The sequence below is a fragment of the Neovison vison genome, chromosome 11 (genome assembly GCF_020171115.1).
Source record: "Neovison vison isolate M4711 chromosome 11, ASM_NN_V1, whole genome shotgun sequence".
Taxonomy (NCBI): Eukaryota; Metazoa; Chordata; class Mammalia; order Carnivora; family Mustelidae; genus Neogale; species Neogale vison.
In genome coordinates this window covers 64,949,089-64,963,349 of record NC_058101.1, presented here as the reverse complement: position 1 = coordinate 64,963,349, position 14,261 = coordinate 64,949,089, and the positions used below count along the sequence as shown (strand labels likewise).

General features: G+C 52.3%; 1 protein-coding gene and 1 long non-coding RNA gene across 4 annotated transcripts; one reads left to right on the top strand and one right to left on the bottom strand.

The window, feature by feature from the left end:
- Window positions 1-1,524: 1,524 nt before the first annotated feature.
- Window positions 1,525-5,405, bottom strand: LOC122919073. 3 transcript variants are annotated; one of them, XR_006386736.1, is made up of 2 exons: window positions 5,303-5,405; window positions 1,525-2,256 (listed from the first exon to the last, which is right to left on the bottom strand). It is a non-coding gene; the product is annotated as an uncharacterized LOC122919073 (long non-coding RNA). The 3 variants fall into 3 exon arrangements; XR_006386738.1 differs by lacking the exon at window positions 5,303-5,405 and adding an exon at window positions 4,548-5,255; XR_006386737.1 differs by lacking the exon at window positions 5,303-5,405 and adding an exon at window positions 2,680-2,719.
- A 393-nt stretch (window positions 5,406-5,798) lies between these two features.
- GRPEL1 (GrpE like 1, mitochondrial) lies at window positions 5,799-13,902 on the top strand. The gene is made up of 4 exons (XM_044267840.1): window positions 5,799-5,885; window positions 8,362-8,524; window positions 9,754-9,835; window positions 12,279-13,902. The coding sequence occupies exons 1-4, from the start codon at window positions 5,827-5,829 to the stop codon at window positions 12,623-12,625; spliced, it is 651 nt and encodes a 216-aa protein (XP_044123775.1). The 5' UTR covers window positions 5,799-5,826; the 3' UTR covers window positions 12,626-13,902.
- Window positions 13,903-14,261: the final 359 nt, after the last annotated feature.

Genomic DNA, 14,261 nt, shown 5'->3' with positions numbered 1-14,261 from the left:
TGCAAAGCAACCTAAGCAAACAAAGCCACTCCGAACTTGGCTCCTCACGCGGGGATGGGTGCTGGCGTGTCTCAGGAGTGAAGAAAGGGCTTCTGGGGCCGGGGGGGGTTAGGCTCTGGGATGGGGATCTGTGTCTCCAGCCCCACTTCCTGTGTCTCTGCTGGTCAGTCCCCTGGAACGAGGTAGGAAGGGACTTCAGACAAGGTCCTGAGAGAGGACAAGCAAAGCAGATCCCCTTCCCCCATCACCAGCAGCACCAGCAACAGGAGTCATCTTGAAAACATTATGCATGTTTTGAAACCCAATTTTGGGGCAGATTCCGGACCGAAGTGCATTTGCTTCCTATTCAGATGCTGTTTATTCCAGAAACAAAGCCCAGCACCATCCATCTGTAGTACCAAGTGGAGCTCTCTGGATGCTGTTTTGCGGCTCAGGGTGTGGGCAGACGGAGCTGTGGCAGGAGAGGGGATTTACGTGGCAGGGGCATGGCTGGGCACCTCCCCAGGGTCCCTGGCAGTGGCCAACCTCTGGTCTGCTTTCCTATGGCCTCAGATCACTGGCTTTGTTTCTGGAAGGAACATCTTTCGTTTTGGAAACTCCCTTTGGAGAAGGTGTTTTCCAAGTTTTCACATCTAAGAGAAAAGCAGTCCAATTGGGGAATGCAAGTGGAGGCCAGGGCAGAACAGAATGTGAAAGGGTGAGCTGGCAGGCTGGGCACACAGTGACCCTGCTACCCAGCTCACAGCCCCCCTGCACAGAACTTCCCTGAAGATTGCTACGATGTGGCTTTTCTCTTCCCCCAGCTCTGTGGGTTGAATGTTGGAGATGCTGCTGTGATGGCCGGAGCTCCATCTTCATAGGGAGGGCGAGCGCCACCACTGGGGGAGGGCAGAGCCCCAAGTGGGAAGAGGTCTGGGCCCCGGATAACCTGGGACCACAGAGCCAGCCTGGGAGCTGTGGACTGCCCATCCCCTGGACATTTGTATAGAGGGAAATTAGCGTCTTTGGCTTTGGCGACCGTTTCTTGGTTCCCTAACCCCAGGAGGGCTTAGGCAGGGGCATCCACTGCTTCCGGTGGCTACAGGTCATTGTCTGGGGGATGGACAGCACAGCCACGTGCTCCTCACGATACCACGAGTGTCCCTAGCCTCATTACTCAGGGGAGAGCCCCACCTCACACCAGTACACTGAGGTTCTGCAAGATCACAGCCATCACCTCGAGATGCCTCTGGCTCTGGTTCTGGTTCTGGGCTCAGGACCCATCCAAGCGCAGAACCAAGGAAAAACAAAGAACCCAGCTTCATCATGGGGATTCAAGAGCTGCAGAAGGTAGGAGAAGGCTGATGCGCTGGGGGTTCCCTACCATTCGTGCCCTCCAACGCCTCTGTAATAATCTCCGTTATTTTTCTAGTGAGAAACCATCCCTCCTGCCAATCCTCTCCCACAGCGCTTTTCATGGTTCTGACTTTTTTCTGGCCAATGATGACTGTCTACCAACACAAAGAAGGGCTCGAAACACAGGGGGCTGGTGGGGAACAATTTAATCAGCCTTACATTCAATTATCTCTCATGTCCACAGGCTTCATAAGCTCTCCCCAGGGTGCGAGGGGCTTGCCGCCTCCTCCCTCCTTCCCCATCCTTCCGGCAAGCCAGGGCCTCTGTCTTCCCAGCTCTTCGGAAGAGAAAACTGCGCCCATGGAGGGCCCTTGACCACACCTGGAACAGCTGGATCTAACTGCTGTCTTTCCAAAGTTCTCAAGGACATGCTGTGAGTTCTGTTCTATTCTTGTCTCCCTGTGCAACAGATGGGACTCTTTTTGCAAAGGTAATTTCAACAGGAACATCTGTGGCCCCTTCTTGTGGCATTTTCTTACCAAGAACATCCTTCCTGCTTAAAGCCAGTATGCCAGAGACGAGTTGGGGTGAGATCTGCTGCTAGACATCAGGTCCCTCATCCAGGCAAGTCTCCCAGCCTGGGAACCCTGGTTTCCCCTTGGCAGAGGAGTCGGCCACCAAACAAAGCAATTATCCAAAGTGGGACAAGAATGAGCGGAGGTGCTGACAAAGGGAGCAGGGGCTAGGATCAATCTATTCCATGTGCTGAGATCCAAAACATGATCCAATAAAGCCAGGAAATGTAAGGCCCACCTCACGGGATTCTTCAGGGCCTCAGTGCCCCTCCAGGTCTCACAGTGGCAGGTGCTGGCAGGCTGGGCTCCCAGGGGGCTCCTTTAGGTTGCTGGTGGAGTCCGGCTCCTGGCAACAGAAAGTCAGAGATCTTCATTTCTTTGCTGACCATCAACTAAAGGCCACCCTCTGCTCCCGGAGGCCACACACTCCTGTCCCTCTCCCACAACCCTTCCATCTCCAAAGTGGCTGTAGCCACGTTCTCACACTTGGAAGCTCTCTGAGGTGGCTTGCTGGAGGAACCTCTATACTTATCAAAGTTAAGCCCAGCAGATAATCTCCATGAAGGCCAACTGCCTTGGGCTTTTCATTACATCTGCAAAGTGCCTTCAGATCAGCACTGGGATTTGTGTTGGATTGGATAATCAGAGGATGGTAATCTTGAGGCCCAGCTTTAGAATTCTGTCTACCACACCCATTATGCCCCCTCTTTTTTTTAGAGAGAGAGAGAGGGAAAGCAGGGGAAGGGCAGAGGGAGGGGAAAAAGAGAACCTTAAGCAGACTCCATGCTCAGTGAGGAACCCGGTGCAGGACTCGATCCCACAATCTTGAGATCATGACCGGAGCTGAAATCAAGAGTCCAACGTTTAACCAACTGAGCCACCCAGATGCCCCTCCCATTTTTTAAATTGGCTTATTTCAGAGTTGGATTAAAGGAGGAAAACCCATATCTGCGCTGAGGGACAGTAATAATGCAGTTTGTGGTGGCAGCCAACACTCTGGGGAGACGGACACATGCTGCTGGCTTCCCCTCTGAGCGTCAGGTGGAAGCTGAGATTAGTTGAGGAAAACAAGGGAAAGTTCTGCCTTTTTCTGCCTTCGAGACCTGAAACAAGTGACCCAACCTGGCGGGCTCTGGCCCTTCATCACCTTATTGTGTGCTGACCCAAAACGACATCCACCCAGAGCCTGGCAGCCACCAGCACTCTGCTGTTAGGAGGGTCACACGCATGGCCTGCTTGCCTTTGAGCCATCTGCAGAACCTTCATCCAGGGACACCTTCTTAAACATCATCCCCTCCTTGTCAGGGGCACCATGCACTGCTGAACTTGCTTTTCCTGCATCCCCACCAAGGGCCACCCACACTCTTTGTGAAGTGTGATCGGTGGGCTGATCCAGGAGTCTTCCCATACAAGCAGCTTCCTCTCCATGTGGAGAGGACTTGCACCAAGTTCATGAAGACCTCAAGGAACGAACTACCTGAGCAGGTTCCCAAGAGCAGTGGCAAAATGACCCTTTCGTATGGGACACCCCAGCTCCCTTTTGGAAGTTTCCAGTGTGGCCACGAGGTGGCAGCACAGGTAGATCCCTGTTCAGGGAGATTGCAAGAGGTGAGACACTGGTCAGGATTATGGACACGGGGTGTCCGAGCGGTGGGCAGGGCCCCGAGGGACCCTCTGCGGCCACTGCGGGGGGATCACAGCCTCACGAAGCGAATGTACATATTTGTTTACTTTCCGACTGTAGCCGACAGCCGGGTGCCTTCTGTGTTCGTTGTAATCCGTTCATTACCAAAGAGAGGTTTGCACTATGTACCGATGCTGTCAGTTCAAATAAACATTTCCAGATGGGAAAAAAAAAAAAAAAAGGATTATGGCTTCCTGGCAAGCCTGGACCAGCTGGTGGGTCACTGTCCCCAGCGTGGCCTCACATCGCGACATGGGACCTGGTGGCTATAACTCTCTCCTGACTGTCCTCATGCTGCACTGTAAGCTATTTGGGGTGCCCAGACTCCCTCTGAGCCCAAGTACATTAGAAAATGAGTATTTGTTCTTTAAACTTCACAATAAATATAATCCAAGTTTTTGGGTGCCTGGGTGGCTCAGTCGGTTAAGCATGTCCCTTTGGCTCAGGTCATGGTCCAGGGTCCTGGGATTGAGCCCCGCATCGGGTTCCCTGCTCAGCAGGGAGCCTGTTTCTCCCTCTCCTTCTGCCTCTTCCCCTGCTTGTGTGCTGCTTCTCTCTCAAACAAAAAATTAAAAAATCTTTTTAAAGAAATGATCTCAGTTTTACAGGTGAGCAGATCAAGGATTGTGGCTTGCCCAAAGCCAGTGAGAAACAAGGGCATTATCATGCTTATTTATTATAGTAAATTTCAAATATACCAAAGAAGAGTTACAATTTGGACGGTATTCACCATCCAGCCTCAACCATTTTCAACATTTTGCCATTTTCTATCTTTTTTTTTTACAGGAGTATTTATAAGGCAAATTCCAAACAGTATGGCAATATAGTGTAAATACTCCGTTTGCATTCCTCAACAAATGGGGCATTTTGACCTAACCACTACGCCGTTCTCTCTCTGTAACAAGTGTCACGACCTCCTTTACCATTCTGTTTGTATCCAAATTTCCCCTCACCGTGTCACAAATGTCTTTTGTGCAGTTGGTTTTTCCCATCATGATCCACATAAGGTCCTCACATCCATTTAATTGTGTCTTTTAAGCTTTAATTGTCAGACAGTCCTCCTTTTTTTCTTTTCCTTTAAGCTTTAATTGTCAGACAGTCCTCCTTTTTTTCTTTTCCTCCAGCCCCTTAATTAATAAACTGGGTCATTCTCCCCAGAACAGCCCCCATCCCAGATCTGGCGGCTGGCCTCCCCCGGCAGGTGTCGCAGACTACCGTTCAACACCGTCACTACTTCTGCGCGCGGAGAAGAGTTGGTCCTCCCCGACGTGACGTGCGGGCAGCCCTGCCCCTCACGGAAGCCACAGCTCCAGCCCCTGCCGCCCAGGCGGCAAGGGGCCCACGGGGTTGCGGCCAGGCGCGCTGGAGCAAGAGCCGGGTCAGAGTTCCGGGGCCCTCGCCAGACGGACGGCAGCCGAGGGTTAGTACCTCGGCCTTGGGGCCTGTGATCGAGCTGCAGTGGCCGTTGCCACTTGGGTTCATGACCTTCAGCTGTGTCCCAGAGCCCCCTAGGCGCCGAGCTCCTCGCCACAGTGTGTGTTTTACTCGGAGAAGCGAGGGCACAGCGCAGAGAACCAGCGTCTGCCCGCGTCTCCATCCACCCTCCAGCGTCCACGCGGGCCCATCCGCCCCTGGGTTCCCGCCCCGGCTCTGACAGGAGCCCCCCTCGGTCCCCACCGCGGACCCGACCCGGCACCCGGCCTCTCACCGCGCCGGGCGTCCCGAAAGGCCGCACAGGCCCAGCGCGCACACGGAGCTTGCACAACGCGCTCCCACAGCGAAATGCGGCGCAAGCGCCGAAGGGTCGGCCGGACGCGAGTCTCCCGGGCCGAGAGCCGCACTTCCGGCGCCCCGCCCCCCCACGCTTTGTCCCCATTGGTTCTTCCTGGACCGTGCCCCGCCCGCGAGCTTCTCCTCCCACGATTCCCTCCACCTTTCACCTCCTCACCTTCCGAGCCCCGGAAGCCTCCAACCCCGCCCACCAGGAGGGAAAGAGCGGAGAGCCGCGGCGGGTGAGGGGGGTTGGCGGGGCGTGCTCTCAAGCGGCCCATAGTATTGGTTACTATTGTCTGTCCATCAGAGGAGAAGCAGTTACGGACTGGCTGAAGGGAAGTGTTTGGGCGGGGACGAAGGCAGAGAGTCATCGCGAGTGGCCACGCCCCCTAGGGGGCGGGCCAGCGGGCTAAGCGCATGCCCAGTGCGTGCGCAGTGGCGGCGGCGGCGGCGGCAGTCATGGCGGCTCGGTGTGTGAGGCTGGCGCGGCAAAGTCTCCCAGCTTACCTGTCTCTCAGGTAAGGAGCGCTCGGCTGCCCGTGGCGGAAGAAGGACGATGTCCTCAGTGCGGCTTCCACGCAGACCGAGGCCGCGCCGGGGGTCCGGCCCGGAGAGGGGCGTCGTGGGCCCCGCGGTTCGCCAACGCGGCACGCGGACCCCCCGCCCGGGGCCTGGCCCGCTGCTGGGGCTGAGCTGCCCAGCGTACCGGCCCACGCGCGCTCGCGCCCGGGATCTGGCGGGCCGCCCAAGGCCAGGTCGCGCGCGGGTGCGCGTGCTCGGGCAGCGCCAGGCTTGGTCTGCCAGGCGTTCGGGCTCGTTCCGAACCTGGGCCCGGTTCCTTTCGGAGTGCAGGCCAGAAGCGCTGCGAGGGCCGCCCCGCCATGGAGGGAGCAGTTTAGGTGGACCGTCCAGGGCCCTCCCCGTTCTTTTAGCCGGCGGCCTCTGCCATTCGAAGTCCTAGCTCGAAAGGTAATTTGGCAAGTCTTAGCGTCGCCTTGGCCGGAGGAACGGCTCCGAACCGTGTACTTCACGGAGAAGCTGCTCGGGCCAAACGTTGGGTAGCAGCCGGGCAGAGCCGAAGTTGGACTTCTCTTCAGACGCGCTGGCTCGCGAGGACCTGGAGACCCGGCGGGTGGGGCGAGGATGACCTCCGGTGGTTGGGGGTCACACTGTGATTGCCAGCCTCGGAAATTACAGAAAGCGACACATGCGGACAGAGCCTTGAGCACCCGCATTCCCGGGGTTGCTCAGGTAGTCTGTGGTTTTGTATCTGAATTAGTTAGAAAGCAGTCACAAAAGTAGCAATAACTTTCTGTTCTTGAGGACTAGCTAGCTGATTGTGGAAAGAGGCTCAAACGGGGACTCAGGTGGAGTCCTGGTCCTAACTCTGAGAGGGGGCTAAGCTCTGACTGCCTGGCTGCATCCCCTCCATGGCTGAGCAGCAGAATAGGTACAGAGGCTGTGACTGTCATATCCAGGAATCAGCACTGCTAAGAAAGATGACCGGCCTCACAACAACATATGCAGTTGTTGAATTACCAGCTTCTTTAAATCACAGAAATAAAATACAATAAAAGGCTTAATGCACTCCACTCCGCAGACTAATGGATCCTTCCATTCTTCTGGAGGCCTAAGACACAGGTATACATATACAGGATTTCTGGGGTTTGTCCTGACAGAGAGGCTTCATGCTTTGTCTACTTCTCTAAATTGCATTTCGTACCTCCCAGTACATCTGTAGTGTATCCCAGAGGTGAGAGTTTGACATTCTTGTTCACAGCCACAGAATATTCCAGGTTGTGGAAGTGACAGTGTGTTCAGCAGTGTCCCCAGCCTGTTGCTGTATTGTGTTGCCCTAAACATTCTTGTACACATAATCTGTGTACTGATAGCTCTCCTGTTCTTTGAGGCAGTTCCCTTTATTCTAGGAAGAAGATTGTACTTCTTTTCAGATTGAAATGTGGTGCCATTAAGAAGAACTCTTAGCAGGGTGCCTGGGTGGCTCAGTCCTTAAGCATCCGCCTGCGGCTCAGGTCATGATCCCAGAGTCCTGGGATCAAGTCCCACATCAGGCTCCCTGCTCTTCGGGGTGACTCCTTCTCCCTCTCCCACCCCCCTGCTTGTGTTCCTTCTCTCACTGTCACTCTTTCTCTGTCAAATAAATAAAATCCTAAAGAAAAAAAAAAAAAGACGAAGAAGAACTCTTAGAAGAAATCTGATTTTAAGCTTAGAGGAGAAATCTGGTCCTGGTGAAGAAGTCTAAGTTTAAGACCATTCTGCCATTCATCAATAACTTTCTGACCTTGGGCTTATCACTTAACCTTTTTCATGTGAGGATCAGATTGGATAAAGTTTTGAGTACTTCCAGTACTGGGTTTAGAGCTGCTTGTTTCCCTCCATATATCCCCCTGCTTTCCTATCTCCAGTGTGGACTCCTTATGTGTAACTCTTACCTATCCTTCAGAGCCCCTCTGTACAAAGCCTTTCATGGTCTTCCATTTCCCCAAAGTTATAAACATTCTACCCTGAGCCTCCTAAAGCATGATTCCTTCTTTATCACTTTTAAACCCAAAATCAGACTGTCTGTAGATGCCTTTTTTGAAAGTAAGTACCCTATGGGCAGGATCTCTGCCCAGTCTGCCCTTGTCCTCTACATCAGCACAAGACCTCACTTCTCCTAGGAGCTACTCACTCAATATGTGATGGGTGTGGATGACCATACATCCACAGAAGGAGGTGTTTGGAAGGGGAAGAAGAGGTTAGTTCCATAGCCTTGGTACATTGACAAACTAGTTTATACACAGAAGGTTGTATATAAGTTAGTACCTTCTGTACATAATATGCTGTCTGGCTTTATTAGATCTAAGATAAATTCATTCCACCTCACACATCAGTAGCAAATATTTTTAAATTATCTCAAGTTTCTAAACTGATACATCAGACTTGTAAGCCAAAAGTCCAGTCTTAATTCCCAGTGCTATGCATTTGCCTTAGACCATCTCCTCGACTGCTGTGCACAGCTACAAAACAGAAGAACAGTGGCCAGAACCTGGAAGAGGACGTGAGTCAGAAAGAACAGAAGACAGATACTCCTTCCCCAGAGAAGATACTCCTGGACGAGAAGGTCAAGCTAGAAGAGCAGCTGAAGGAGACTGTGGTAAGGTCATGTGGGCTCTTGTGGGAAGTGTGATCTGTTGAGCTCAGGTGGGGTTCTCCAGAGGACGTCTGGCTGGAGGAGGTGGGTCATTTTCCAAAAACTATGAGCATTCGGCTCCTGTAGCAAGTTCCCACTGAAGAAGGGACTAGAATTCAAATCCTCTGTGGCTCCAGTTCCGTCATGGGAATCCTCTTTACATGCTGCATAGATGATACACCAAGTTAAGATGTGAGGAGGTCTTTACAAGTGAGGAACACGCACCTGGCACTTACGCAAGGTCTGACAGTAAGGCAAGGGCCGGGGCCCGAGGCGGGTTCTGTGGTGCGCTTCCAGGGAGGGAGGAGTTCGGTGAACTAGTTGGAAGGACAGATCATTACTCCACGTGAAAAGGCGTAGGTGGCACAAATCAGGTTCTTTAAGAATTGAAAACACCCTCCTATCAGACACTCTGTACTGGCTCTGTTTCAACCACCTTATTTACATTAATCTTCACAACACCCGTGGGTCACCTGTTAGAGCTCAGATGAGGACTGAGGCACGGGAAGGTTGGGTAACTTTCCCCAGGTTGCTTAGCTACTGATCGGCAGAACCCAGGTTTGAGCCTTGGGAGCCTTGTTCTAGAATCACCTGTAACTGGAGGACAGGTGGAGGACAGAGGCTCTGGAGCTGAAGTGCGCAGATACGCAGCCTGGCAGGACAGTTGGTGAGAAACAGAGGGCGTAGCATTTGCTGATTGGTACCCAGTCAGTGTTGGGATGGGGCCATTGGGCAGAAGTTGAAAGACGAGATTCACGGAGGGGATTTTCTCCACTCAGTGGGCTGGTGGTTCTAAACCCCTCCCAGAGCTGTGGGCTCTGGGTGCGTCCGCCCCAACCAGCGTTCTGGGATTCCCTGAAGTTGGAAATTCTACGCGAGTGACCAGGCCGTCCTAGAGGGGCGATGAGACAGACCGTAAAACCATGAGACTTTTCCTTGTCCTTATCCAGCTGCTTTCTGGGGGCTGTACAGATTCGTGACCCTTTGACATCATCGCTTGGAAATGGTGACATGGGTGGACCTTCTTTCTGCTCAGGAAGCGGCGCTGCCTGCTGTCTAAAACACCAGACATAATGACACTTGTTACTTGTACTTTGACTTGGGATTTGTTAGTATTGCATTTGTTTTCTTATGAATCTGTTCCCTTTTTTATTTATGTGCATTTCCCCTTTGCTCTTTTTTTTTTCTTTTAGGAAAAATATAAGCGAGCTTTGGCAGACACTGAGAACTTGAGACAGAGGAGCCAGAAATTGGTGGAGGAGGCAAAATTATATGGTAACTTTGAACACTGCTTGCACTGATCCTAGAAAAGTACGGGGCAGGCGGGTCGGGGGCCAGGATGAGGAGGCCGGGGTAGGGTGGTGCGGGGCGCGTTCCCTCCAGCAGGGAGGGGTCCCCAAGGAGCCAAAGCTGCAGCTGTGACCCGCACTTAGGATGGCAGGTGTCACTCCTTTGGTGAGGAGTGTGTGTGCATTGCTATCCCCACGTGGACCTCCATTAACCTGAGGTCGTCTGAGCCTGCAGATGGTACCCGCAGGCCAGCCTCTGGATGGGCATTTCCGTGGCTCACTCAGCAGTCGCATAGGCCAGAGATGGAAGATGCTGTCTGCACTGTCAGCATTGGGATGTTTTTGTCACTGTCCTTTGCATTTTACATGTGAGATCATTGAGTCTTCACGAGGCTGGGAAGTCACAGTGGCGTGCTGAGGCCGGTGCCCCCGACTGGTGTGCACTAAATGTTGGTACGGTTTGAGCATTCACGGGACCTTGTGTACAGACCGGCAGGCACCATTACCCCGCATTCTGGAAGAGCCACCTTGGGCTCATAGACATGAGCTGCTTTGCCCAAGGACAGAAGGCAGGTGCACAGCCTGGTGGAAGCCAGGATCCAGTCTCATCCACAGGCAGCAGCCAACAGTCTCTTCTTGAAATTCTGCTTATTCCTCTTCCTGGCAACGCCCTTTGTTGGCTTCTCATTTGCCTGGCCTCTAGAAGTCTGGGTCCTTCAGGGATTGGAGTCAGGCCTCCCCTCCTCTTGACATCCTTCCCACGAGACTCACCCTCCCACGGGCCCACGCACAGGTTCTCTGTGGCTCAGACGTTTGTTCAGAGCTCTGGTCCTATGTGTCCTTTCGTTTACCCTGCATCTTCATCTGGGTGTCTCACGGGTGCTTTAAACTCCATTTTCCCTTTATCTGTGCTGTCCTTCCTCATTCTGCTAAACGATCCTGTGATCTTGCCTGGTGTTTATTAAGGGCAGGAATCAAGTTCTCTTCTCCTGTCCCAAGGGCACTGAGTGGCTGGCCTCCCAGCTGTCCATTTACCTGGATGGATCCTGGCCAGCTTTGGCGCTCAAACCACCACACCCTGGACCAAAGCGATAAGATACAGTCATTCCTCGCTTTACCACGCTTCACAGATGATGAGGTTTTTGCCAGTTGAAGGTTTATGGCAACGCTCTGTCGCGCAAGCATTTTTCCACGAGCATCTGCTAACTTCCTGTCTCTGTCACATGTCAGCGAGTCTCACAGCAGTTCCAACACTTGATTATCACTGTGTTTGTGTGGCCTGTGACCACACCTCATTGGAATCTCAGATAGTTAGCATCTTTGAGCAAAATGTATTTTTTAAGGTATGTGTGTTTTACACATAATACTATTGCACACCTCATAGATTCAGCATAAATATAATTTCTACATGCATTGAGAACCCCAAAAACTCATTTGACTCCATTTACTGAGCTCCTTACCTTTTCGGGGCAGTCCGCAGCTTGAACTACCATACCTGTGCCACCATACCTTGGACATTGTGACCACGCCGTCCACCCATTTGGCTGCCCCATCTGGAACCTTCAGCTCATCTGGGCCTGCCTCTTCCTGTGCTCTGGCTGCCTGTTAGTCCTCAAATGTTTGGATGACTCTTGAGGCCTTGGTTCACAGACCTCTCCTCTGACTCTCCAGGTCTCGATGAAGTCCCTTAGTATAACTGTTCCTCGGCACTGAGGAAGGCGCCCTCTTGGAGGTGGGACCTGCAATTTTGTCACTCGTAGTTCTTGGATGCCGTGTCTATGTTCCCTGAGGACAGACCGCCCTGAAAGAATCAGCACAAGCTTAATCCACAATAGACGTTGTGTTTTTAGCAGATAGGTAGAGAGTTTTTTATTTTATTTTCCAGCAGGAGGGGAAAGTGTTGTGAGAAGTTGCCCACAGGTGGTGCCTTGTGGTACAAGGTACCTTTGTGTCTGGTCAGGCCCAGACTTCCATTCAGCATCTGAAGCACTCTTGAAACCACAAACAGTTCGATGTAATATGCTGCCTTGAATTTTGAGGGACTTTTCTCCTACCGTGATTTCTTTTGTTAGATTAAGGTTAAAGCTCAGGTGTATCCTGGGAACTCAGCACAGCAGCCCCTTCCGGCCTCATGTCCGCAGGATGCGGTGTTGGGTGGCAAGCGCAGTTCCTTAGCCCAGGGAAGGGCTGATGGGGAGATGATTCTGCACCTCAAGAGCTGTTTATCTTCGTGCCTAACGAGCTCTCGTCTAAACCCAGAAGTTGTGGGGGGGCTTGTGGGGGTTTTGTTTTTTAATATATCCAACGGCAAGTGAATGGTTTGAAAGGTCACCGTTCGGGAGGCTGTGCGTGCAGCCGGCGGTCTTCCAGCCCTTGGGGTGCCCCATGGCAATGGGAGTGCAAGTGACCATGTCCTTCCCTTCGTTTAGGCATCCAGGGCTTCTGTAAGGATTTGCTGGAGGTCGCAGATATCTTGGAGAAGGCGACGCAGAGTGTCCCGAAGGAGGAGGTCAGAGACGACAATCCTCACCTCAAGAACCTCTATGAGGGGCTCCTGATGACGGAGGTCCAGATCCAGAAGGTGTTCACCAAACACGGCTTGCTGCGGCTGAACCCCGTGGGTGCCAGGTTCGACCCCTACGAGCACGAGGCCCTGTTCCACACACCAGTGGAGGGCAAGGAGCCCGGCACGGTGGCACTGGTCAGCAAAGTGGGGTACAAGCTGCACGGGCGCACCCTGAGACCCGCACTGGTGGGGGTGGTGAAGGCAGCTTAGTGGCCTCATGGGGCTCCCGTGGGTTCTTTGCGATCCCCTCCTGTAGCTCTTGAAAGGTTCATCTTTGTGAATACCTTTGACCCTTTCTCTGTCCTTGTTGGAAAGCTTTAGTAACCAGTGGCTGAACAGAAAATGAAGCCGGTTGCACAGATGCGTGAATGAACTTAAATTCGGGAGTCTGTTCGTTGATTTTTAATACACCTTTAATCGCTCTACATGCTTAGAGAACAGGCCGGCGGGACACGACTGGACCCAGAGGGTCATGAATCATGCTGTAGCTGATTAAAGCCTAGCGACATCCAGGGACCATAAATGAGTCAATGCCTTCGGGAACCCCACTTGGTCTGCGCGCTGTGGCTTACCCGGGTCCCGGGCGCTCAGCCCGAACCTTCCTGTGCAGAAGGGAAGGCGAGAGCTTGAGCGTGTTCTTCCTGCTTAGAAAAGTTTCGCCATGTCCTCACTGAAGAACATACAAGTTCATTTGTAATTCGTTACGGTCTAGCAACGAAAATACCCGACTTCCGGCTTCCTTCTGGAGATGGGAAGTGAGCACATGCGCCTGAACAGGTCTCACCAGCTTATTTTGCCCGTTACTGAATTTAACAAAATCAGTCACTCTTGTCCTTTTGTTCATCTTTTTGCAGAAATGTTCAGATCTCTAGTAGCCACTTATTGATGACCGGAAGGTCTTTACCGTAGAAAGACGGACTTGCTCAAAATCCAAGGATTGCATGCTTCGTACATTTTAAATGTCAATGTTTAATTTTCAGATTTTATTTAAGAGGATTAAAGCCCTAATGTGTTTATTTTCCTACTTTCTGGAAACTGTTTTGTGTACTTTGGTGGAGGAGACCCACCTACACTGAGCAGGATTCCGCTTTCCTGTCTCGGCTCAAATCCCAAAGCCTTGTGCTCGACACTCAGACATGCCACACGTGGTAGCTTCCCCGTGGGAATGGAGAGCAGGAGGAAAACGGGTGGGCCTTGGCTGGGGACAGATGTCGCCATCCACGGCCCTGGGGAGGGGACTGGGGACAGGTCTGCACCACTCTGTAGCCCCCTCTGTTGCTCATTCACAACGGGGTGTTGAGAGTGAACGGTTACAGACCAGACAAAATCCAGCCTCCTGCTCTCTGTGCTGTAGAGAGGTATGTCTGGGACCGAAGGCCAACACTATTACTTCATTTACTACGTAAGAAAGGTGAGACGGTTGACTTTGCTTGTAATTTTGAAAGATGTAGGTAGTATTCCCATAATTAAAAATTTAATTTATACTATTTCAAAGTATTTTCCTCTTTTCTGTGAAGCAGTCTTAATAAGTCTGTTGGTCACAAACTTGCCCCAGAACCGCAGGCAGCGTAGTGCACTGAAAAAACCCACCAGGATCAGAGCTCTGCAAGGGTCTTGCATCACCTTCCTGGAACTTCTATAAACTGAAAGCCACATGAGGAATTTTCAAACGAATTTCTACACGTGTGTAGCCCCTTCCTTGTCAGCTGGGGCATGACCACTGTGGGGGCTGCACCCCATGAGACTGTGGGGATGGACTGTGGCTCCACTGTGGGTTCCCATCACCCTGCATCGCCCCTAAAAGGGAAGCTCCTCTCTACACTGGAGGTGAGATTTGCTGACGCAT